The 26,536-nt window shown below is 36.6% G+C and overlaps 1 protein-coding gene across 2 annotated transcripts in view; it reads left to right on the forward strand.

Moving 5' to 3' along the window:
- The window catches only part of CWF19L2 (CWF19 like cell cycle control factor 2), a 59,395-nt gene extending 35,454 nt beyond the window's left edge, over positions 1 to 23,941 (forward strand). Inside the window, exons 11-18 of one of the 2 annotated variants that reach the window (XM_030949029.1) lie at positions 2,441 to 2,566; positions 3,810 to 3,947; positions 13,261 to 13,473; positions 14,999 to 15,115; positions 19,223 to 19,378; positions 20,732 to 20,812; positions 22,684 to 22,785; positions 23,673 to 23,941. In XM_030949029.1, the coding sequence (XP_030804889.1) occupies positions 2,441 to 2,566; positions 3,810 to 3,947; positions 13,261 to 13,473; positions 14,999 to 15,115; positions 19,223 to 19,378; positions 20,732 to 20,812; positions 22,684 to 22,785; positions 23,673 to 23,813 (1,074 nt within the window). In that variant the 3' untranslated portion in view covers positions 23,814 to 23,941. Of the gene's footprint in view, positions 1 to 2,440; positions 2,567 to 3,809; positions 3,948 to 13,260; positions 13,474 to 14,998; positions 15,116 to 15,348; positions 15,521 to 19,222; positions 19,379 to 20,731; positions 20,813 to 22,683; positions 22,786 to 23,672 lie in introns of those variants that run through there. The other variant, XM_030949039.1, reaches the window with a different exon arrangement.
- The last annotated feature ends 2,595 nt before the right edge of the window (positions 23,942 to 26,536 follow it).

Raw genomic sequence — 26,536 nt, forward strand, 5'->3', positions numbered from 1 at the left:
GGTTTTGAGTTTTGAAGGATGTTTTTACCTCTAATAACATCTTTAATCTTCTGAATAATCATGTTTGGCTTGCATCCATTGAATTCATTTTGATTCCTGGTATGCATTTGCTGTTAGTCTCTAACATGACTTCACATTGGTCTTCATACTGTCCATAGTTATTTTATCCTTTTATCTGCTTCCTTTAATCTCTCTTTGAAGGACAATTTTGATTTCTTTGTACTTTGTATTCTAAAGCTAAAAATTACTATAATTTTTTGCCTTTTTTCCCCCTCTGGAATACTGAATCTAAATTCATTATAGTCAGTATTACATGCTTTGTGTCAGGACTCAGGACTCTTGGAAATTAGGGAGAAAAAACCTCAAAGCTTCATAAAGCAGACAAAACCTTGCCAGCTGTGGGATTCTGACCCAAAGAATTCAGTATGTATTATATCTTTTGCTCCCCTCTCCATTCCCCGTCCCTTTCCTAACTCATTCCATGGTTCGGATCCAGAAGATACTTTTCTGCTGCTTGGACGTTAGTGTGTAAGCATGCAGAAATGGGAAGAAAAAAGAAAGTGCACATGTTGCTTGGATCTAACATTTTAGAGCCCTTCTTGGAAGGCAAAGGAAGTCTGACACAAAGAACACCTTGTGAATTCCATTCACTTATGGGAAAATAACAGCCTGCACATCAATGACATCCTTTTTGAAACGTCTGTATTAAGACTTGTAGTGAAGACAAATTTTGGGATGGATGTCTTTAAAAGGAACTAAATGTTTGTAAGTTGATATAAGAATCTGGTATTTACTGTTCTTTGCAGTTGTTGAAGCACTGCTGTTGTAATGACTATTGGTTTTAGTGATTTGCAATTAGTCCTCTTGGGAGAGCTTTGTATCCCTACTTGACCATGTGGGTATGGTGAGTTTTTCCTCTACAAAGGCCTGTGTCATTTCAGACTAATTAGCAATGCTCTGGATTTTTGAGATTTCGCTGCAATATCTCCCTCCAAACTTGTAAAGTCATCCAAGTTTTAAAGGAATTGTGGTATTGGAGAAGTTTCCTGTGATACATTCTTATTGTAGTTAACTTCCATCATTGCTTTCTGTATCTGCTGTGAATAAGGTTCTATAGCATGGTAAAACCTGGTCCCCCCAGTCTGGCTGTTTGTGTCTCAGTCAGCTGTGACCTTTTTATCACATTACATGTGTGGGGTGAATGCACACATCCTTTTTCTCCTATTGGAATGAACCACCTTTTCTCCCCCTCCCAACAGGGACGAAAGCCCTTACCTTGTGAAAAAGGAGTGCTTGAGGTACAGATTACACACGAATAACATGTATCTGCCTGATGCTGGAAATAAGTCATGTTGTATTCTCTGAAAATATCAGTATTGTTATTGGAGCCAAAGTTGTGCTGGACATGCTGGTTTGCTTTGCAAAATGAGATTTGCCTTTGCTGTTACAGAAGAGAGAGGTCTGGCTTACCCAGGCAGCTTTTTGGTCCATAACTTTTACCTTCATATGACTTTCCTTGCAAAAATGTAATTAAGCTGTTGAAGTATACTTCAGTATCTACAGACTTTCCAGACTTTATTTGGGTTTCTGGGACAAGCTTTCCTTAGGCAAGGATGGCAGGTGGAAAGCAGTTTGGTAGAAAATAGCTTGAAATGGAGATTAATGAAGTTGTTTATAAGATTTGATAAAGGCTGTCCTAATACCATCTGATTAAGTAGTGGCCCCATTATGTGCTCTAATTTAATCAACTGATTTACCTTAACATCTTTGGAGTATAATCAGGAAGTTCACAGGCTTTTAAATTATTTTTAAAATTATTCTTAATATTTTAGAAAGTGAAATACTTACTTTTTGGTGAAGAATTTCTGCCTTTTTTTTCCCCCTTGTGTGTGTATATATATCTATCTCCTATATATATCTATATAGGGACCCCCCTCAAGTGAGGGCTCTATAAAGAACTTTCCATGAAGACAGGTTCTATAACCTTTTGGGGAACAGAGGTGAGGGTGTTTATTCACCACATTTCCAATCCATAAAAGAAGTGGTCATGGGCTATAGATGGTTTTCAGGAATACACCATTATAATGATGGTGGTGTTTATTAATTCAGTATTATCTCTTTAACTCTTTCAGAAGCATTGTGTGTCTTCTGGAGATAAAGCTTTATGTGAAAAAAGCAAGAATACAAACTTGGTTCTTATGGAAAGAAAAGCTCCGCATTTAATTAATTGAATGTATTTTTAATACGTTTTTTCTTTTAGAATGTGAAAAGAATACCTCACTAAGGTGAAACTGTCTACTTTGAATTATACTGAACACACAAAATGTAAAGAATCTGTTACTTAATCTTTAGGATTTTAAACATTTATTTCATGTGCATTAGGTATTTCTTTTGGCTTGTCTGTGCCATCTGTTTTAAAATGTGTCTTAAAACCTGACAGGCTTCAAGCCGTCAAGAAGATGAACAAGTGGTCCTTATGAGAACAGATGGAAGTGGAAGGGCATGGCCTGTGATGGGACCAACAGAGCCACTGGAGCCAAAAGGAGGACGAAGAAGGCAGCAGATGGTAAGTTTTACAAATCTGAGTACTGAACTGCACCTCTTAACTGATTTTGTAGTTTTACTTTTATGATGCCATAATTAATGAGTGGCTTATCAGCATGTCAGTAGGTAGTTAAAAAGTTCCTTTTGGAAGATGATTGTAATTAAGTATTACAGTACACATTTATTAAGCATATATTCAGTTTATTTTCAGGTTACATTTCCCAAGGGATCACTTCAGGGCTTATTTAAATGCATGTTCAAGGAAAAGTTATCAGTCTCTTTAGTTTATATTACATAAAGTTATGTAAATAACAAAGATTAGCAGTGCTCAATATTTCCAAATTAAGAGAGATTTTACTGAGATACTCTGGTCTCAGGGGCTAATTTCACTTTAGTTCTAACAAAAAATATGGCTACTCATGACAATAATAATTATGACCTAATCTTTGTAAAAAAATTCGCTTTGGGGAACAATAAGAAACTTGGAAGCTGGAGCAGTGTTTTATTCGTAGGATAATTGCTTCCAACAGTAAATATAGTAGCACTTTGATCTTTTTGAGACAAGAGGAGGTGACAGTACCTCATAATTCTAGCAAGCATTCTTGATTAGTAGGACAGATCAGTTTGCAACACTGCTGTGGAGAAGTGAAAGACACAAGAGGATGAGGAATTTGTTGTCATTGTCCTGTTGTTTCCATTTTGGAAAATGCTGTCCTGCTTTATGTTAATGACCACTCCCTGTACTCCTTTGGAATTTAGTTTATTCCTATCCTAAGGGATATCTCTGTTCCCTTGTGCACTCTAAGGTGGCAACATTTCCCAGAGGTACCACATTTACACAAATTTTCAGTACTGTCTGTGATTACTGTGTTTCAGTGATGTCTGTGACTTTACAAAAGCTTTAGAATTGTCAATAATGAAAATTACTTTTCAGGATATTTCATTTTTATGAGCTAATTAACTGTTTCAGTGAACTACTGTCTATCTTTCCTGTGTGCTAATGTTGTAGCTTGGATACCTTAAGTGTGTTAAGGATATAGTGACTTTGGGAAGAGGCTACATTTTTATTTAGAAGTACTGATGCAATTGAAGAAAAGGAAAGATGTTTTTCTCCTTAGATAAAATGGAGCTGTTAGCTCAGGTGTTTCAGAGTTGCTTAGCTTGATTCATGATTCTTTAAACTTGTTGAAATTTTTAGGGTCTGAATTTTTTAGCTGATGCTTCTGATTAGGTGAATATTTATTTTTAATGTGTTTTGCTTCCAGATGCCTACTCATGTAGATAAAGAGAGAGTAAGGTATTTTCAGGATGATGATAGTATGAACCTGAAGGATTTGGTCAAAAATGAGAAGATGAGAACAGCAGAGGATCAAAACTCACTGTTCATGCGTATGGCATCAAAGGTAAGGTGCTGTGTGTATGACTTTTTAATTAAGCATGTTATTATTAGAAATATCAGGGAGGACATGAGGCCTGAGTAAAGGGAAGGCCTGAAGGAAGATGAGACTTGTTTATGGTTACAGAATTATGCAGGACTGTCAAAAATAGGGGCCATTGTAAATTGTAGCATTTCCAAGTACAAAGTGAGGCTTTTTCTAACATTGTGAAACATCTGAACTGATTCTTAAGATCCACTTTAGAGAGTTGCTGGAGAGACGTACATATTTAAATGATGAGAGTCACCTGTCCTATTTTAAATGGTCTCTGAAAGGCATTATGGGTATAAAAGGAATTAAAATGTCTAGTTTAGACACAGGAGATTATTCTATAGAACTCTCAAATAAAAAGGAAGAGACCCCATCACAAGTATTGAGGCAATAAATTCAGATGGAACACAGGGTTGGTGAAGGCAAAGTGTTGATAATCTTGAAGCTGAGTGAGGCCATGACTGTATGTACAGAAGAGGCTGCTGTAGCTTGATTTGAGAGTTGTTGTGAGTCTGCAAACATTGTCTCAGTGCTGGTGTGATTAAAAGGAGAATCAGAATTTTGGAGGTTATGAAAAGGGAGTATTTAGCATTTTAAGGCATTTAGTGAATGCATCATGCACCCATATCTTGAATGCTGCCCAAGCTGTTAAAGCATACTCTGTAATCAGGAGCACAGAGCAGTTGCCATTTGAAGAAAACCTAAGTAAACAAAATTTCTTCAGCTTGGGGGGAATGGGTGGATGTGTAAGGGAAGGCAGCTTCTAGACTAGAAAAATCAGCATAAAAGTTTAATAGAATACAACTGTTTTTGTTTCTCATATGAGATGTGGCCACAGAACAGATAACATGAAGGAGTGGTTTGAGATCTTTTTTCAGTGAAGAAGATAATTGAAGAAGGTAATTGTAGAACTTGTGTTCTAGATCATGAAGTGCAGTGGAGGCCTTGATTGTGAGTGGGAGCAAAAAAAGATATAGCAACTTAGTGAAATACAGTTTCATTGTTAAATATTAAATAGGGAGGTCTAGATAGGTTTTGGCTCAGGATTTCCACAGTAAATGCTGAGAGCTGCAAATGTGTAGCAGAAGAGTCAATTCTACCCACTTTTTTTCCCATACATCTTCTCCATTGCTGGAGATTGATTTTGCAACATTAAATGGTCACACTAGGTGAAAAAGCAACTGTTTTGTTGTAACGGCTTTTTCCCTTTTTTTTTTTTTGATTCATTTTTGGTTTTGTTTTCTTCTTTTGTTTTTGTTTGGTTTTTTGAAGGATAGGATTTATTAATAACGTTACAAGAATGTATTGTGTTTCCTAGCCTATGCAAATACTTTATTGTAGTTTTGGAAGGCTCTGAATTCTACCAACTTCAGTGAGTTTTGGATCAGGTGCTAAGTAATGTGTTTCTTTTTTGTTACTAGGCAAAGATGTAGTACATCACATTGTTTTATTAGAACAAGTTCCTTGACTGACCTTTTAAGATTCAGCCATAATATTTATTTACTGGATAAGTGTATTGGAGCATATGCTCAAAGTAGATATCTTGTCAAAGCCATTACTGTTGCAATGTCCATATTTTAATTTATGGTACCGTAGCCTCAGTCCTATGAGATGTCATATTTAGGTTTTGAAGGTATTTTTGTTCAACTTGCTTAAAAAGAAGCATCTCAGATGCCAATTGTTGTTCTCCGTTAAGATCTAAAATGCTCTTGGTAGTTTCTGTGCAGGTGATTCCCAGATCCTGTCACCACAAAATGCGATGGTCTTTCCCAGATGATGTTTGTTTCTTGATCTTAGGTTAAGAAACTGGCTCCTAGGCCTTCCTGAGGTTTCCATGTCTTTCCATGTCTGTGAAATGCATTCTTATTCACAGGACAAGATCAGTGTTACCACTGAAGTGTTGGCAGCAGTCTGAAAAATGTGGGTGTGATGTCAGATAATCTAGATGATTATTTATGTCCTTTATAAGCCTTTACTACATGGAGTATCTGCATTATGATCTGGGGCTCCTTAAGTTAGTCTTCAAAATTCTTGCATGTCTCCACAGTGGTTTCAGCAAGGTGTTTTATTCCAGCAGGAAGTCTAGCAAACAAACCTCTTTTGCCAGTTTTATTTTGATAACATAGTACAGAAATTTGACACATACAAATTACTTTCTCTTTCTGCCTTCATTTGAGAACTGAAAAAATTATCCACAAAAATTAATCTGTTGTATTGCAGAGGAGTGGTGGGAGGAAACTGCTGCAAGTCTACAAATGATATCCTGCCTCGGATGGGAGAAGGGAGATTGTGTCCCTTAAATTCTGTTCAATAATTTCATTCATCTAATCACTGTGAATTGCCTAGGGCACTATTATTTCCTTCAGAGATTTTCCCAGGGCTTCTATCACTTCCCCAGACTATGCCCAAAAGAAACTTCCATCCCCACAGCTGTTGAGGATGGAGGAAATAGGTGCTGCTCTCACAAATGGGAATAGAATGAGAATGACAGACCAGCATGTTTTCTGGCTTTTACACAGCTGAATGCTCTGCTCTAGATCAGTGCTACTTTCCCGATATTTAGTGTTTTAACAGTGTTTCAAATGAAATACAGGCTAGTTGTTATTGAAGATAATAACATAATTGCAGTTTTGTAGAGAGAGATGGGGATGTTGAAATAGAAGGGTATAATTCATGAAAGGATTTATTTTCTTGAAGAGGACTTGGAAGAAATATCAGTATGTAGAAGACCCAAAGTCTCTGTTCATGAAACCTCTGTCTAATCCCACTGGGAGGTGAAAGTCTGTATGTTATCTCATGCCAGGTTCAAGCCATACCTGTACTTATTAAATCTTTTTCCCACCTTTCCTTTTCTCAAGAGCTCAATGAGAAGAGATGGAGGGATTTTGTTGTCTCCTTGCTATTTGTTTACCAGTTGAGTCTTTGTTTTAAATTTAGATTCTGACTTATTGCCCTCTTGTCCATTCTTATTTTTGTAGTCATGATTCTAAGGCAACCCTGCTGTGCTTGAGGCTTTTGCCTCCTGTTCCCCTTCGGCCTCTTTTGGAAGGTGGCTGATGTGGGTGTCACCTCAGCAGTTTGAAATGCTGCCTTTCCCACAGCCGTCCCTTGCATGCTATGTCAAATTTATGAATACCACGAAACAGGCCCAAATCTTTAATTTACAGTGGTGAAAAAAAACCTTTTTAAAACCCAACACTAATCTATTTGATATATGGAGAAAAAGTGAGCCTAGAGTTTGATTTATTCATGTTTTGCTGTTATATCTCAATGAAAAAAACATCCGTTTAAATCACTATTTCTACTTTTTATTTTCTTCACATCTGAAAATGGTTTTAGTTCTCACTGTTGTAGGAGCATGACTTGAGGATATAAAGAAGTCAATAAAACATTTGAAAACTGTTTTTTTCTGACATTTCTGGAGTACAAAATATGTGCGCAGTCTTAGATTTTCACTACTGATAGCTTTAAGTACCCTGTTTGTAGTTTCTTTAGTCTTTGACTGTTGTAAGTGGTTCAATTTTCCCAAATTCATGCTGTTAAGACTTATGTAATCCTTTCACTCATGTCAATAGATGCTTGTGGGTGTTTAGAGACAGATTCCTGGAACATAACCTCAAGAGAAGTTACCTTGTATTTGTGTGTATTAATTCTACTAAAGCATTTTTTTCCTTTTTATATTTTACTTCAAGAAAGTGAGAACAATTAATTTGAGTTGTTCATCAGGACATTTTAATTTTGGCCAGAAACTAATTTTATTTTAAAATATGTGCAATAATTCCTAAGAGGAATTCAGCAGTGAAAAATTAAATGCTTTATTAGTAATGCTGACCTTCTTTTATGGATTTAGCTGAGTGGTATTCTGGTATTATAGGTTCGCAAAAAGGAAATTTGCATGTTGCCTTTCCTTGCTTCTCTAAAAGTCTGTAAAATGGAAAATTACTTTCAGCCTAATCATTTTTGCTTGCTGTGCAAATCTACTTGTTCACAGTTTTGCATTTCTGTCATCATAAACCAAAATAATAGTCTTGAAAAAGCTTTCAAAGCTAAAGTAAAAATGCAAAATGTTGCTGCTGCTGCTACTATTGTGTAATGGACCTTTTTCTTCTCCTTGTTCACATGGTGAAGCAATTTTAGCACAATATTTAATAGACATGATAAAGCCAGCAAAGCTCTGGTGCCCTGTTGCTTTTTTACATTTACTTAAAGACCATGTGCATGGTTTATTGTAAAAAATTATAGCGATAACCTAAGAGAAATAATTTGCAACACCTTGTTCTGCTACATTCCAGTTCAATTCACTAAACATCCTTCTGTGTATATTGTGTGGACACAAAATTAAAGCTATTTCTGCATGTGGAAACAAATCAACAGCAGTGACAGCTGCATTAGGGAAGAAAACCTGGGAAGAGTAAGAACTGTGTAAATGTAGCCCATATTAAATTACTTCATAAGCATTTAGGATTCTGCCAGAATTATGTTAAAATTACAAGATATGTTGCAATTGAAGACTTGTGCAGGACAGTCTTTCCTAGACATTAAAATTATGGCCAGGAATAACTGTAAAGTGAAATGCTAATCAGAATTTTAAAAGTAGAATTCTATGGCTGAAGGTATTTTTGTTTAGTTTACATTTTATGCCATTGACTTTATATAAAGTTTTATCTGTCCTAATAACTACTTATAGGAAAATCTACAGTTTTCATTTCTTATAGCAGAAACAAACAGGAGGTTGGTCCCTAGACACTAAGCAGTCCCCTGTCATCTGTTTTTTGCTTGACTTCTGCTGCTCAAAGTAATCCTGAGCTACCTTGCTCACCAGCATGGTGGGTAGTCTTTTCTTGTCAGTGACACAGGCCTTAAAAGAGCTCTGTGCACTGGTATCTTAAATCCTTTGATATTATGTGATTAAAATATTCTTTAATTCAGTGTGGTGATAGGTTTTGAAAATGCCTATTCACTGAATTATATGATGAATTAAACCAACAGATTTAAATGTCTGTGTTCACAGGGAGACTGGAATTGTAATAAGGTTTTACATGATAAAATTCTGCCTTTGTTTGTCTTAAGCAAATACTAATTGAGATCAGAAAAACTTTTCTGAGGTGATTTTGTTGTTCAGAAGAGGTGCTAAATGCTGAATAAATTTAAATGTGATGAGATGTATTCTTATGTCACTCAGGTTTGTATTCTAAAATAATAGATTATTCTTCTTTGCAGCTTCCTGAAATACATTATGATACAACATTCCACAAATATTAGCTCTGTCATTTAAAGACGTCAGTGTTGCCATGACAATTTAAACCAAACTGATACATTTTATACAATCTATAGACTTTTTTTTGGACAAATTTTTCAAGCAGATGCACTTTTATTAGCTTATATGGAAGTAACTCCAGCTATGATTGCGTTAGCAAGGAAACAGGAAAAGCAGAAGTTCAATAGTTGAATACAAATTGGAACAAGAAAATAAGCAGAAGAGAAACGGTACAAAAAAGCTGAAAATAACCCACACTGGAACCATGCAGGTATCTTTTGTTCCTCTGCTAATTGTGTTTAATAGAATTTCCCATTTCATCCACAAATTTCAAAGGAAATTTGAAGTGGGGGAAAAAAGTATACTTGAGGTATTATACAAGTATAATCTCGATCATTAGGAGTTCTGTCTCTTAAGGTTTCCTTTCAGTATCACAGTGATACTAAATTCTTTAGCAGGGCTTTTTATTTGAAGGGGCCACCCAAAAAGCAAGTAGTAGCAGCAGAGGGAGCAATAAGAGACACAACGAGCAGCACGCTCCAGGTGGAGTGTGTAGGAAGCCAGCAGTGTGTAAGACTCCAGGGGTTTTACTGTGGAATAAGAAAAAAAGAATTGATTTAAAATCAAGCTGTGAGATATGGTTCCAGTGGCCTGAACATAGGTTGGCAGAAAAATGAGGCTGACCCTGGATTATACCTTGCACAGATTTGCAAGAGTTACTTCAGGAAGTAGCCCCATGCCATGGTGCCTGATGGCTTCACTAACGTAGCAAATTAAAAAAGGCTTCAATTATTTAGTAAACAGGATGTTATATAATGAAATAATTCATATAATTTATTCATATTATTCATGGTAATTACCATGATAAGGATTTAATCAGAAAATACAACACTGTAATTTTTCCCTCTCTCAAATCATTCTAATTTATGCATAGTCAGATGCTGATTTCTTTCTAAACTCCTGTGCTGAATGGTTAGAGATCTCACCCCTTTTCTTGGGTTTTAGCCACATTTGCGCTGTATTTGAGCTGTCCAAATGAAAGCCCAGAGGGCTCCTGTGAGAAGTTTGGATGCCTTCCCTGACTGCTCTTTAAATGTTTGTGTATAACGGGCCTCTCTTGGTCAGGGCAAGCACAATTGTGATTCTTCTCTGTTGGTTAAATGAAAACTGTGCATTCTGGTTGTGGAAAATCAGATGGATGGTAGCAATGACATAGTTGCACAATTATGTTATGAGATGTGGGAGGCCATGTCGTTTTGCCTGGTGCTAAGAGTCCTAGAGGTGCCTTTTTTTCCTCTGGTTAATCAGTGCTTGCCAAAAGAGAAGGGAAGGCTGGAAAAAAGGAGTATTTATATGAAGGAAGAATGTGGCAGATAAGCCCAGAATAAAGAAAAGTGAAGTAGGAAAAAGAAGACTGGGGATTGTAGAGCTGATCTGTCTTATGAATGTGTCAATTCAGGACAGCTCTGGGCTTTAATCAGAGTCTGGTAGAAACAAGAACTTCAGGTGCATTGCCCTTATAGATACCTGAATTTCCTTTGTTAGCTTTAGGTAATTCAATGATGTATTGTAGGACATCCCAACTTCAAACTAATAGATCAGAATGACTTGCTGCATCTTTCTGATCTCTGCGCAGCACCTGAGCAACCAGGGTGATACCAAACAATATCAATCATGGCGAGAGAACTAAATACACAACATCCAAAATGCCTTGGCTTTCATGTTTGGCAGGTGTGATGCTGCACCTATGATTCAGAACAAAAGCTTTCCAGAAACTCTAATACATCAGCATAGTTCCTTCTTTGGATGTGTACTAGACCTGTCTTTTGTATGGAAGAATATATGTATGAAAGAAATTGGTTTCTAAATGATTACTTGCTTTCCTTCTGGCGTTTTAGAGAATGATTTCTTCTTGTTCTTTCAATTCCCTTTTAACTTCTTTTTCAGAGATTTAGTTATAGCCAAGTAATACAATTGGCAGAACTCACTTGGCCACCTTGTTGTACAAATAGAAGTATAAATATTTTAAAAGAGGGATGGAGCACCTCTCCTATGAAGAAGTTGGGGTTGTTTAGCCTGGAGAAGAAAAGGCTCCAAGGAGACCTTACAACACTTCCAGTACCTAAAGGGGGCTAGAAATCAGGCAGATAAAACAGGGGTTAATGGCCCCAAACAGAAAGAGGGTAGATTTAGTTTATTTATTTGGGAGAAATTCCTTACTTTGACGGAAATCAGGCACTGGGACAGGTTGCCCAGAGAAGTTGTGGATGCCCCATCCCTGGAGCATCCAAGACCAGGCTGGATGGGGCCCTGAGCAGCTCGGCTTAGAGGAAGGTGTCTCTTCAAAGTCTCTTTCAAACTAATCCATTGTATGGTTCCATGATCTGTTGGTCATGACTGTACCAGAAGAAACAAAATCTGGATTTTAGACAGCGCCTACTTTATTGAAGTTTTCTACTTTGTTTGTAAGAATTTTGCTTTGGATCTCAGATATCGTGTTGTATACAACAATTTACCCATCTTGAAGGGAGGCATCTTCTATCTAGGCTGTTTAATAAGATAAGATAAGAATATTTATTCTATCACAAGGGATTCTGTGGAGTATTTTGAAAAGTACTATTATTTAAAAGAGGTTGTGGAGGTTGTGTGTAACAAACCAGGAATTTCCATGGCTACTTCTAAGTGCAAGCAGAGCAGAGTAGTAATGGTATTCTCTGCTCCATGTGATACTCCTGATAGCCAGAATGTTGTGATTTCCACTCTTCCTTTCCTTTCTAGTCTGCCAACTGTCATGTTTCCTCTGTATTTCCAGTCTCATGACAGAATTTTGATTTAAATAAAAATCCCAAACTTAATGTTTAGTAATAACAAAATGCTGCTATTCTCCAAGCAGTGCTTTGGCTGCAGGTCTGACTTTACCTTATTAATGCTTTTATGACAGAAGAACAGAGACTTGATTTTAGACACCCAAACCACTACATATTTTTTCTAAATCTCAGAAATCTCCTTTTTCTGTTAAATGTAGAATTACAGCAAGGCAGAAGAAGAATGGAGTTAAACTCTTGAACTGTTGATTTTAGTCTGCAGTGGCTTCCAGTAGGAAATGCACATAAGCAGTTAAGTGTATTATAGCTGAATAAAGTAATATTAAGGAGGCTCCTCCTCAATTGTTTGATAAGAAGAGTATTGAACATATTTAAAACAAGGTTTTGGTCTGTGTTAGAGGACTGCAGTATTTGGGAAAAGCAAGAGCTTTTGTCTTTTTTGGGGAAAGTTAAAAGTTACTTATGTCCTTTTTTTTTTGTTTTTAATATCAGATTATCTACAGAAACTATGTCTGGGATATTTGGAAGTATTTCTTTAATTTGGAGACTGTGCCTCAGTTATGAAGGCATGCCTTCCAAATGCCTCCAGTTAACATTAGACCTTTTCTAGGGCTATCCTAGTCAGTATCCTAAAATATATTAAGATTTGTTGTGGCATGCAACAGGTGCACTCAGAAAGACTTAGTATTGAAGGCAAAGACTGTTTTCTTCCCAAAATGGCTTAGTCCTGTTCCCTTGGTAAGAATAACTGTTGGAATATTTTCACAGAATGTGAATATGAAGTGCAGAGTCATGATCTAGTTATTTCACAAAAGATGATTTAATGGTAGTTGTAAAAGGAGAGGAGGAGGAGACAGGAGAGGATAAAATATATTATAAAAATGATATATAAAATTGTGCATCTATTTAAAGATAGCCGAAGTTATGTCAAGATAATATTGAAATACGTAGCCTTTAATTTGAAATGGAATATAGTAATATACTCTTCTCACTGCTGTGACATATCTATATTTTAATATCTGTGTATGACAGCTCTCAGGAGAGGTACCTGATGATTCCATCTGCAGCAGATACCATATGAAAGGAAGAAATGCTACTGCTTATGTACTTTATGCTTTTTTCAAGGAAGGAAGCTCTTTTTCAAAGAGCTAAGTATTTTTTCTTGCTACTTTATAAATAAGTGCAATTTTTCTGCATATCTTTTCAGCTCATGGAGAAAACAGACAGAGAGTACTACACTCTGGATGATATGTTTGTTTCCAAAGCAGCCAAGAGAGCACGCAGTGGGGAAGAGGAGGAAGTACAAAGAAGAAAAGCAATCCGTGAGCACCAGCAACTCGCTGCATGCATGGAAAAGTGCCCCTACTGCTTTGATAGCAGTGAACTTTCTAAACATCTTATTATTGCAATTGGCACCAAGGTAAGAAAATAGCAATTTAACACAAGCATAGAAATAAAAGAGAAATGATGTTAGAGTGTTTAAAATTAGGAATGAAATTGCTTCTGTGGAAGGATTTATTGTTCTGCATTTTACTTTTCTTGCTCTTTCAGTTGATTCCACAACTTCATCAAGGGTGAGGAGGAAAAAGAAATAAATCTGTCATGAATTTTAAAGCTAATCTTTGATGTCAGGACTTCACATTTGTAGAAGACAAGAGTAATAATGAAAGATCTCAGTGCAGAGATTAGACTGTCGGTGGATTTGTGGAAGATTAAATCACACTTCACTGAAGAAAATTTGGACTGGTGAAGAACTGTGTCTTGATATCAAAGAAAACTAGTGGAGAATTCAAATTTTAAGCTTAGAATCCTTTGAAATAGACAGAAGTTTGGTTTGGAAACCTTTCTGTTTCTGTTAATGCTTTTAAGAATTACATAAATATTTGGATTTATAACAACTGAAATACTTCAATATAGCCTTTTTTGTAGATTTTTTACTACAGTTTTCATTTATCAGTGTTGTTTTCATTTGATCTGAAACTCTTTATGGGTAAAGAGTTACACAGCTGGTACAGGTATACAGAGTTATACAGCTGAGAGGTACACAGCTGATACAGTGCTATGTTTTGGATTTAGGGTGAGTGTAATGTTAATAAGACACTGATATTTTTAGTTGTTGTTAAGTAGTGCTCAGGGACTCTTCTGCTTCTCATACTGCCCAGCCAGTGAGAAGGTAGGGGAGGCACAAGGAGTTGAGAGGGGACATGGCCAGGACAGCTGGCCTAACTGACCTTAGGGATGTTCCAGACCATATGACATCATGTTCAGTGGATAAACTCGGGGGAAAGTTGGCCAGGGGCCAGTGCTTGGGAAGTGGCTGAGCAACAGTTAGTGGGTGGTGAGCAATTGCATTGTGCATCACTTGGTTTGTACCTTGTTGTTATTATCATCATCATTATTTAATTTCCTGTGCTTTTAAACTGTCTTTATCTCAACCCACAAATTCTACTTTTTTTCTTGATTCTCTCCCCCTGTCCCACTGGGAACAGGGAGTGAGTGAACAACTGTGTGATGTCTAGCTGCCAGCTAGGTTAAACCATGACATGGAGTACGCATTTTATATATATATATATATGTATATATATATGTATATATCTGTAAATATACATATTACTAAACATGTATACAGCCATGTATCTGTATTAAAAAATACTGGAGTGCACTAAACAGTGTGATTTCATAGCAGCTATGATACCAGTTGATTTATAAGGGTGATAATACTGCATTGCTGGTGGATCTGCTCTCAGGATACTGGTTTGGTTGATTTACTGGTAGATAATGGGCCCTTTTAAAAAGTACTAAAATTGCTAATACCTTGCTGCAGTTAGTAGCTAATGGCTTCTGTTGGTTTGAATTTAGCAAATGATGAATTTCTTAGCCTCAGCAATGGGAAGGTTTTTAATGCTGGAAACCTGGGCACTTGAGTTTTTGTTTCCTTTTCCTAGGTGTACTTGTCTCTACCAAGCAGCCAGTCCCTTACTGAAGGTCACTGCCTGATAGCCCCTCTACAGCACCATACTGCAGCTACTCTTTTGGATGAAGACATCTGGGAAGAAATCCAGGTCTGCTGAGAAACTGTCTCCTGTTCTAACCCTTTTGTAAAATAATTTTCTTGTGGATAATAACATCCTTGTCATAAGTACACATTTTCATAATTTGCAGTCTGGCAGCTCTGTCCTGATTCCACTAAGGGGCAGAACCTTCTGACATTGTGGATGAAAATTAGTGGTCAAATATTTACAGGAAAGAGAGGCAGGGTAAATACTGAAGCATATTTTCCATTTATGAGCACTAGAAGAAGTTTCCTGGAATGCTGCAGAATGTGCATCCTTGGAGATCTGTGAAACCATGTCAGAGGAATGTCTATTGGAAATGAAGAAGGTACAGCTGATCCCTTACAGAAAATAGAATAACTGGCTTCATAGGATTTTCTTGGGAGTGCCAAGGAAAAGAAAAGAATATTCAGAGCAGGCAGATCACTTAAAATTAAATACAGATAGGCTGTTTACATATCTTCAGTTTTTAAATTTGTTTTTGGGTGGATATTAATTAAAAGATAAATACCTTACTCTTAAAATCAATGAGATCCCTGTTCAGATCCAACTTCCTATCTTTTTTGAATAGAATTATTAAAATAGAGCACCAGGCATGATGGGTTTTGCTTTCCAAGTCTCTTATGAAGACATTTTGAAGATTTGGAGTTCTGTTTTCTTTGGAGATGGAAAATCAAGGGAGGGATGTAACAAGCTTCTGTCTAAGAGATTGACTGTGTTTCTCAATCTCCTATCCTGCCATCAGGATTATTACAAGGGGAAAACAATTTGCTACCTCTTATATTGAAATATTGAAGACTATATCAGACTAGAGAAAGGTTTCATTGTTGTAGTTGTGAGATTTAGAGATTTAAAACCAGCATAATTTATAGGTCTTTAATAATCTAAATAACGTTGGTCTTGCCTCAAGTCTGGCAGGTGGATTCTCTAACTTTTCAAATTTGCCCCCACATTGATTGTCATGTCTGATGTTGTTTCATATAATAAATTTTGCTCCCTTACAACCAGAAAGAAAAGGAGTTCTCTTACATATGACAGAAATGCCTAAGAAAATTGGATAAGAAACAAATAAGTGCAAGTAGGTTTAGGAGAAACAAAAGAGCAGGCGGAAAAGTGATAAATGTGTTTATCCTCAATCTTCTGTTTACCCCAAGCTCTTAACTAAACAATTACGGATTTTAAATTGTATGAGAAAGAAAATAGGATAATGAAAAGATAAGTAAATGCAGTCCCTGTCTTCAACATTAGTGTTTTACGTGTTAGAAAAGGCATCTAGTTGATAAAACCATTATCCTTTGATCCTGTGAATATATTCATCGACAGAATGTAGATATTCTGAGATATTTCTTTGCAGCAAAGTATTTTGGAAAGTGATGGATACATTATTATTTTTTCCCCCAACATTTATGTATTACAGAAGAAGGAGTCTGGAAAACATCAGCAAGAGTATAAGCAGACTGTCAATGACTAAAAGTAACTTTCTGATGCAAGAGACATATTTTTTATTACTGTTGAAGGGAAAAAAATTAAGTATTCACAAAAGGTTGTGTGAAGTATGTGTTTTAGCTAACTGTTTTTGCTGGGGTTTTTTTAGGATATATTGGAGTAAAGCAAAGAGTTCCTTTATGCTGTATGCCTTCAAGCTCTTGAATTTAATGTATTGTGTAGTTTAGACACCAATGTGCTCACTTGCCAAAGCAAATATGCATGGAATATTTTTAATATGAAAAGATACAAATCTTTACACATTCTGTGTTGACTGAACTGTTGCATGTATTAATGTTGTGTGCACCCAAGCATAAGCCAAGCCTTCTTATTTCCCCTTGTGGATGGTTTTCTCCTTTCCAGTGCTAATTATTCTTGATGCTTTGGCCTGCTCAGAATTTGGAGGAAAAGTCCAATGTATTTTAAAACAAGAAAATACAACTGGGGAAAGTTAGCTAACATCTGCTGATATTCTGGACTTTTTGGTGGATGTTGTATTTCAGTTGATACTGTGGGGTAGCAGCTGTAAGTCATAGTCTTTGTCAGCCTTTGGTGTCTCACCACATTGCTTGCTTCAATGTGTTTCTGGAGGAGAGTTCTGGTGGCTGGAGTGACAAGGAGAATACAAAAAGTTGTTAATCCAGAGTAGCCTGTCACTGTGCTGTAGAGTCGCATATCAGTCATGGAACACTGGTCAGTGTCTTCTGGCTGTAATTCATCAGTTGCTTTAGGGGAATGATGGCAGCATTCTTCTGTCACAGCATGGAGAAGCTCATTAGTGAGGAAAAAATCAGGGCACAAGGCCCTGCTTTGAAGAGATTAAATGCCTAGTTTAGATATATATTTGGCCATGTTTCTTAGACTCTTGGTTTGATTCATACTGAACAAGAAGGCAAAAGTATGGAGAGCTCAATTTCTAGTCCTGTTGTATTAAAAACCTGGTAGTGATTTGTTTTCCTTCTATTTTACTTCAGTACTTGCTGATGTTGCTGATGTGTATTTGTTTATGTATGTTTGATTCACCACTCTCCATTTACATTAAGATAAAGAATCTTAAACCTTTAGATGGGATTTACCTTTTAATGGTGCTGTTTATACTTCTGAGCACTGTTAATTGGGAAAAAAATATCTGTGCAAAAAGGACTACCTATGAATTATGAGAGTCTTAGGGCTATGGTACCTTGGTTATGAGGCTCCTACAGTTTCAGTGATTTCTTGGCTTACACTTGGAAATGGTATAGAAGCACATGTAAGACAAAAATCTTCATTTTTAAAAAGCATTTTTCAAGATCTTGAGAAACTTTCAGAAACACTCACCCTATCAGAAAGTTAGATTTTTTGTGCACTTGAAAATGAGTTTGAATGACTCTTAGAAATCATCCCTTGTTCTTGATAATTTGTTCAGCATCTGAACATTGTAAGCTATAGAATGATGCTCTTGCATATCTTGGATGCAAATGCCAACTGTCAAGAGCCAGGGAGCAGCCAGAGCCAGCTGCTCTGCAGGAAAGCAAGTCAGGGGGTCAAGGTGATGGGCAAGGCAGGTGGGGGAGGTCATCTCATGACAAGGCACACTCCCATGGTACCAGGCCAGGAGTGTTCCTGTGCTGGTAGGCAAGGTCATCCATGGCCCCATGATGGCCAGGCAGGTTTACAGTGGTGACTTAGGTCTGAGATGAAGTTAGGGCCAAGAACTGCCAGGTACCTGGCTGGGCACAGGCATTTCTGAAACAGCTCAGGCAAGGACCAAAAGAGACAGCCTGGACTTAATTGCAGCTGCTGAGTGACAGGGGGCCACACTTCTCACCACTCTTTAATACCCCATCTCTTTCTGCTGACCCTGATCCAGTTCACAACTGAAGCACATTAGAGCTTCCCACCTACATAGGCAGCCAGAGCCCCAGCAGGTAGGGCCCAGCCCCTGCAGGGCCTCTTGGGTGTGTGCAGGACCCTGACACTGGAACTAGCATAATTGTTGACTGAAATACACTTTGAGTAGGTGCAGCACCTCCTCCCTCTGACAGGGAACTGGTAAATACAGCTTGAGGCCACATGTAGTGAGTATTACGTATGGTTTGCTTCCAAACAGTGAAGATGGTGGATTTATTTTTTGAGGCAATTATTAGTGTTTTACTTAAAGATCAAGCATGCCTAGTGAAATACTTTCATTTTTAAATTTTTTTTTGTTGAACTGTATAATTGGAAGGAGTAGTAAAAGGGTAATTGTAACTATAGTCAGTAAAAGCCAGGTCATTACCTTCTTAGGAATTGCAAGCTTGGGACCTACTATTAAAGCCATGTTGTTTTATGGAGCACTACAATTAAGAAGTTCAACATAGTTTCAATTTCAGCTGTAAAAATATGTGGTATTTATTAAAACTAAGTTTGTAGTGTTAATTATATTGTGTGTTTCAAAATAGTTTCCTAGACTTCCTATGTTTTTATCATAGGAAATATCGTTAATCTTAAATGAGTAAATAATAAAGAATAAATAATTTTCCAAGTATGATTGCTACTATTTTCCATTTTATTGTTAGTTTATTACAAATATAATAAACTAGTGAAATAATACCTTCTGTCTGAAAGTTCTGAAAAGTCAGTTTAAATAACACAATTTTTTCTTTTAAACAGATGTTCCGAAATGCATTGGTGAAAATGTTTGAAGCTAAAGACTTGGACTGTGTATTCCTAGAAACAAACATGAGTATGAAGAAGAGGTATCATATGGTATATGAATGCATTCCTCTTCCAAAAGAAGTAGGAGATATGGCCCCAATTTACTTTAAGGTACATAAAAATGTTTTTTAATAAAGTAATTTGAATGAATTTATCATAATTCATCTATTTCTGGAAAAAAAGTTTATATTCAAGCGCTGTTTTTGAAAATATATATTCTTTGATCCTTCTTCTGGACCATTCTTTGCTAATATTCCTTGATCTTAAAATAAGCAGTGTGAAATAATTCAGTTTTTCGAGTAGTCAGTGGAAGAGTTTTTTTTCAAGTAGTCAGTGGAAGAGTTTTTCACTGAGCTTTTGTCCGAAGTCTGACTGCACTGAAAATAACTAGAAGAAGATGAGAGAATTGTAGCCTATTGAAGTGCTTTAAGGATTGCAGTACTTCTTACTTGAGTCTTGTACTATAAACTTAAAACACAATATTTGTGCCTTGGCAAGCATTAAATGAGAAAATAATGTTAGCTATTTTAAGAAGTACCAATGTAGATAGTGTTTCATTCCCATTTTATTTCAGTAAGCCCAAATTTTACGTGTCTTAGGCTTCTGATGAATGTCCTACAGCAGGATAGGTATTTCTTCTACAGCTTTTCTGGTCTCTTTACCCTGCCCTTTTAAGAGAAGGTTCATGGAAGCTTTTGCCTGGAACTGAGTCCTTTCAGCTTTCAGCAACTGACTCATTATTTGCCTTTTATAAGTAAATTATTTTATTTGATTTTTGAAATACTACTTGTGCTTTCTGGAAATAATGTGATTAGGTTTTGATGAAGTGGGGCAGCAGTATGGCAAAAAACAATACAGTAACTTTTACCACATTTGAAACCCTTCACCTGTCAGATCTGACTGCTGTGCTTCAGGTGCTGGTATAACTTGTGTTTTCTTTGAATACTCAAGGAAAGAGAAAGAACAAGATTTAATGCAATGTCATTTATTTGGAAAGTATCTACCATTAAAATGCACTGCAAATGAAATTTAAAGGTACCTACCCTACAATATACCCAGTTCTATACTATGGGGAATACAGAGTCAGCTGTGGGTTTTTAAGGGCAATCATCCTTCTAAGCTGGATTCTTCTCTTGGTGTTTAAAATAGAAAAAAGCCTAATTTAGTGTAATGAATTCATAAGGTTTTGTATGGGGTGAGTAAAAAGAGAATGTGACCTTTTCTTTGAAACTTGTGTCAAGCAAAACCTAAATTAAAATAAAGAAACAGATGATCTGAATTGGGTGGGTCTGAAGATATATAATTTCTTTATAAAATAGCTTGCGGAAATGAGACAGGTTACTAAAAATAAAGTTTGTTAAGAAGTTATTGTTGCTTGCACTACTACAATGTACTTCACTACAGTTAGTTCTTTATTTGCTGTATGAAGGACTGTTTTCACCTTCAGATAAAATAATTTTACAGAAAGCTATAATGGAGTCTGATGAAGAGTGGTCCATGAACAAGAAGTTAATTGATCTTTCTTCAAAAGACATTCGGAAATCTGTAAGTAATGGAGTTTTTTGTATCCCGAATTTATCATCAAATTCTTCTAACATTTTTCCATTATTAACTGTTTCAAAGAGAGAAGAAAGGGAACACAATTAGATTAGTGCATCATAGGATGGCATAGGTATGAGGAGAATTGCCAGTCTGCACTCTTAAATGACATTAGGGAAAAGATTCCCATTTATTTCTACAATTGGTGGACTAAGCTGCCGGCATTAGTTGAGAACAAAGCTGACACTTTGAGGACATATACTGGCATAATTTTCTTGATTAACTTTAAGAATTAAGGTAGATCAAAGATTTGCAAATTACTTTCCTGGAACAAATATGATTTGTCCTTTTCATTAACCTAGAACAGCTGTTTGTGTTGCTAAGTTTATGAAATGAAAATAGAAATAGCATTATGATTTTTTTTTTTGTGAAACAAGGGAACAGTACCTCCTCTGTCTCCTGGATACTGAGATGAAACATCTTTATATAAACAGATCTTAAAGGAATAATGCTGGATTGGTTAGGTTCAAAGATTGTTTTGTCATTTTAATATTGAGGTGGAAGATGTGTGTTATATAACCATACATTTTTGTGACTATTATATATTTATTTAAGGTAGGCCAGTTTTCAGATTTAAGTCAGGACAGTTCTTCACATTAATACAATGTAGCTGAACATAAATTGTTACACAGTTGTGTGATTTTAACATTATTGTTGGGTAAGAAATGTCTGTAGGCTTCAGGAAGATTGGAGAGTGTGGCTTAGAGACTGACCTGAAGTTTGGGAATTTGGGGAGTTGTACTGGGAGATGGTGGTACCTGGCTAGAAGCTCAGACTTGGCTAAGACATCACCTAGTGGGTGGATTGTGTGCAGAAATTGTGAGAAATAAGACAAAGCTGACGTTTTCTTTAAGGTATCACCTGCCAAACCATTTTTCCTTATTTAATGATTTTTTAAAGTCCATTTAAAGTGTTAAATGTTTCTTGTTATGCTACATTGCTCCTCTGTATTAAATCTTAATTAATTTTAGAGTCAGTATTGCAAGCAATAGATTGAACCCTCCTCCAGAAATTTGTATGGTTATTTGGACTGTAGCAGAGGAAATGCTTATGAATTGGAAGCTTTGTAAATCTTACCAGTAGAGAAATGTCCTCAGCAATTAAAGGAGGGGAAAATAACTTGTTGCAGTGAAACAGCAGAAATTATTTGCAGTACTGCAGCAATAAATGGATCCACTTCTGTTAGACCGGAGGGTCTTTGGTGTGGCAGATATCCAGCATCTCCCCTGCAGGCTGACAGAATTATTGTCTGATTTGACAAGCTAAGGATAATGTCAGTCCATTCACATAGAGGGTGTTTCTGGTAATCTGTTGTCCAAAAAGGTGTTTTCCCTTCCCTTGAGAGTCAGTTTTTTTACTGGGTAAATATCTCCTATTACCATAGGAATGTTGACCAAAGTCAACATCTTTAATAAATGCAGCTTGCCAGTGGTTATCTTAAAATTTATGTTAAACTTATATAATTCATAAATGTGGAGTCAGGGAGGCATTTGCCCACTGTGCACACTGCTGCCTGGTGTCCCCATCTCTTACCTGCTATTCCAGCTGTGGCCTCTGGACGTTCTGCCACTCAGTCATTCTCTCTTCAGCGTTTTTTTGTCCAGTTGCTGTAAATTGTTCTTTTCCCTTACCTGTTTGCTTTACTGTTTCTCTGTCGCAATTTTATTCTACATGTAGTTGGTTTGATAGATAGTTTAAAATAAAACATGATACTATAAAACTGCAACGCCATGTTCAAATTCATTCTTCTTTGAGGAGGTTGACTAAATGCCAGCAATGTTTGTTAAACATCTGAAAATGTGGTTTTGCATTTGTAGGTTCCTAAAGGGTTGCCGTACTTTTCTGTGGACTTTGGCCTTCAGGGAGGATTTGCTCATGTGATTGAAGATCAACACAATTTCCCTCATTACTTTGGAAAGGTATTGTTATGTAAAAGATTAATTTACCAATTATAGTCCGTTTTGGAAAATTTAAGTAATTAAACCACGATGCTGCCAGAACAGTTACTTTGATGTTCCCTATCTGAGTTTATTATCTGTCTTTTCTTGATGAGTCATTGTAACTTGGCTGGTTTAATGATGTAGTTGATTTTTTCACTAGCTGATACTGAGATTGTGATTCTAAATTGGTATTTCTTTTAATTTGATCTGAACTGCTGATATATGAAATTATGAGTATATAATATTATAGATGGAAGATACTTATATCTACTTAATAATTTTCATGGCCATAGTATTGATACATAGGTGCACTGACACCTGCTTGTATAAATTAGTGTGCATACACATACAGACTTACAGACAACTCCCTACTAAAATCCTCATGTGGCTAAATTACTACTCATGGTATGTATAGTGTAAAATGTATATACAGGGAGAGCTGTAATAAACTCTTCCTGTCTTTCCTATGTCACAGAAAACATTTTTTTGAAAGAGTCAGTGTTGCAAAAACATGGGAGAAATTGGGGGAGAAATATAACACTGGAAACAGCAAAGTGAGCAGCTTTCTTTCTCTGAACTTACCTTAATCACAAATGCACTAATGCATTAACGTTCTTGCAATGTTAGGATATTTAAGCAGTACATCAATGTGCTGTGCTTACAAGAATTTTGCTGAGGCAACCATCTAAGAACTGCAGTTCTGTGTTTAAATTGGTGTATTTTTCAGAATTTCAGGTTTTAATTAGCACTTGAAGAAAATGGAAAATCTCATAATTTGAAAATATATGTTTCTTCTGTGATAAAATAGTGTTAAGTAATATGTAATTTTGCATTTATCATTATCTATCTTACTTTTACTTGCAAAGGAAATTATTGGTGGCATGCTGGACTTGGAACCACGGCTCTGGAGAAAAGGAATCAGACAGAACTTTGAGGAGCAGCGGAAAAAGGTGTTGCAGTTTGCACAGTGGTGGAAACCATATGACTTCACCAAAAAGAAAGAATGAGAACAACCTGGAATCAAGGACTATATAAGCCATGAATTACACTAAAGGATACTTTAAATGTTAGGAATAACACCAATGTGTTATGTGTGGCTAATATATTTTAAAATATAGGATATTGGTTAAATACTGATGATCTGTTTCTGTTTTGGACACTGGATCACATGTACCTGCAAGCCTGAAAAACCAGATTTGTACAGTCAGTTTAGTTTTTCCTTTTTCAGCTGAGCCAAAAGGATAATATCCATGTGGCCATTTGAGTTCTTAAAAATGTAACTTTTGCTTTTGGAGTTTTTATAATCTTTGAGACAACTGATATTTTTTATATTGTATTAAGCCAGTGTTTAATTGTCATGGTGAATTTTTGTTGAAAATGGTGTACATTTTAAGAACATTTTGATTAATACAAATACATTGCTACAGAAGGAAATTGTATAGAAAATAGTCTTCTGATTTTGTGTCCTTGTGATCTTTAAATTGAGGTCATTGCAGTAACACAAACATTCACAAAGAATGTGATTGATAAACCTGCTGTTGCTCCACTGTACAAGAATGAATGCAATTTTTTACTTTCTTTCAATATGAAGTAGTGTTTTTCAAGCACAAAGGATAATGAGACAGTCCGTAGCTGATGGCAAATGACAACTTTTATAGCAACTGTTACTTTTGGTAACAGTGAAAGAAGAATCTCAAGAGAAAACGCTCTCTGATGGCCAGCAAAGAAGAAAATCATCACAGGGATCTCCCCAGGTGACTCTTCTCCCCTGGGTATCCCCTGTCATGCCTGGTGGTTTTTGGTAATACTTTGCCCTAATAGTTTTCATCAAGACCAGCTCAAAATCCCTGCTTGTTTATCCTGCTTGTGATGCTGTTAGAACTGGTTGAAGCACGCTCTGACCAGAGGGAAGAGTTGCATGTTAATTGATTGTTAAGCATGGATGTCACTAGGAAATGCCTGCATGCTGCTTCAAGGACCGCTTACCACCATTACCACCATTTATTTTTTTTTATTTTGTTTTTTCTTTTGGGTAAAAGATATGAAATGAGAGTAGGGAAGTGTGACGTGGTGGGGAAAGGATGATTCTTGCATCAGTGTCCACCACTTCCTATGGAAACCCTAACATAGCAGGCTTGGACTTTGCAGGTAGGGAGCTGGGAGAACAAGGAGAACAGGAGACAAGGACAGAAGGACATGGATAGAAACATTACAGCGGCACAAGGGAAAGGGTGCAGACTTGTGAACAGAATGCTGCAGTGCTTCAGGGAAAGGCTGCAAACAGGGCAAGGTAGAAGGCCCTTGGCATAGGAGAGGTTAAGGCTTTGTGTAAGTGTCTCAATGTGCTTCTTGTTCTTTTCCTTCTGAACTATTGCTCTGTACAGCTCTGTTAACTATTGTGAACTGCTCAGATTAAGAAATGCATATTAAATATTACAGGGTTGAATAAGTGTTTATTTGTAGTCCCTTGGCAGCTTTGCTGAAGATCTGGTGCTTTCCCTGTTTCTACCCTACTGCCACATTTTGGCAAATAAGTCTGGTAGAGATAGGAATCTGCTGTGTTGTGAATTATTTTCTGTAGGATCTTTGTCAATTGGTGCCACTGCAAGAGAAGTAAGCTGTGATGCGGATTGTAGTGATCTAATATCTGATTTACACTCTGTTCACCAGCAAGCTGTTGTCACTATTGGACATGAAAGAACACAAGCACACCACCATTCTCAAGGTGAAGGAAAAAAGAGGCAGTTTATTTTCTGACTCCAACATTTATAGTTTTCCAAAAGTGACAGCGGATTGGAGGGTGACAGTGACACCTCTCCAATCACACTGGACAAACCAACAGTCCATCAACTTTCTCCTCCTCCATAAAGGAATACAAAGCAGTGGGTTATTTACAGAAAGTGTGTGATAAAGTTCACTACAAGAATGTCAACATCAGAAGGCTTAGAAAATCTTAAAAAACCAGGGTGACAAGCTGTGGATAAAGGGACAGTTCTACTGTTCTCCTTAGGCTATTGGGAAGATTGCTTAGCAAATAGGATGTGAAATGGTAACTGCTATAGTTGCTTAGAATGTAGCAATACTGAACCAAATTTAGCTAAAGCGCAGTCTTTGGTGGTATAAAGCATGACTAAAAATTGCTTTCTCTGAAAGCATATGTAGCCTCCAGTCTCATCTGCCTCCTGGGATGATAGCTGGAAGCAGCAGAGGTGACTGTCTTTTAAGGCTGTGGAAAAGTCTTTATCCAATGCTGTGCTGGAAATGGAATTCTTCTTACATCACTTCTCTCAGAATTTGTGTTCCTCAAGGGAAGTGCTATGTTTCACAAAGAATATCCAACTTGTGTGTAGAAAAGTCCTCTGACTCATGGTCGATGCATATTTTATTATTCTGCTTTCAGCAAAACTACAAAACTACTGGTATTGTTTGGAAAGGACTCTGAAATATGGGGTAAGAGTAACTCAAGCTAGTGATACAGGAAAATGTTTCATACCCTTTTAGAAGTTTTCAAAATGGGAGACTGTGTTTACCACATACCTTGAGAAGAGTATCTTGTTGTAATTGGTCACAGACCAGAAAAGCGTATTGTCAGGGTAAGCTGTTCCTCCTCATAAGTATCTCTAAATATTCATGAGGCTGTGACAGTAAACACAGCTTGTTAGGACACTTTTGGAAGGCATGGTGTGCTTAGACTTCAGTCCTTACTCTTATAAATACTAAAAAAAATTTT

The sequence above is a fragment of the Camarhynchus parvulus genome, chromosome 1 (genome assembly GCF_901933205.1).
Source record: "Camarhynchus parvulus chromosome 1, STF_HiC, whole genome shotgun sequence".
In the NCBI taxonomy this organism is placed as follows: Eukaryota; Metazoa; Chordata; class Aves; order Passeriformes; family Thraupidae; genus Camarhynchus; species Camarhynchus parvulus.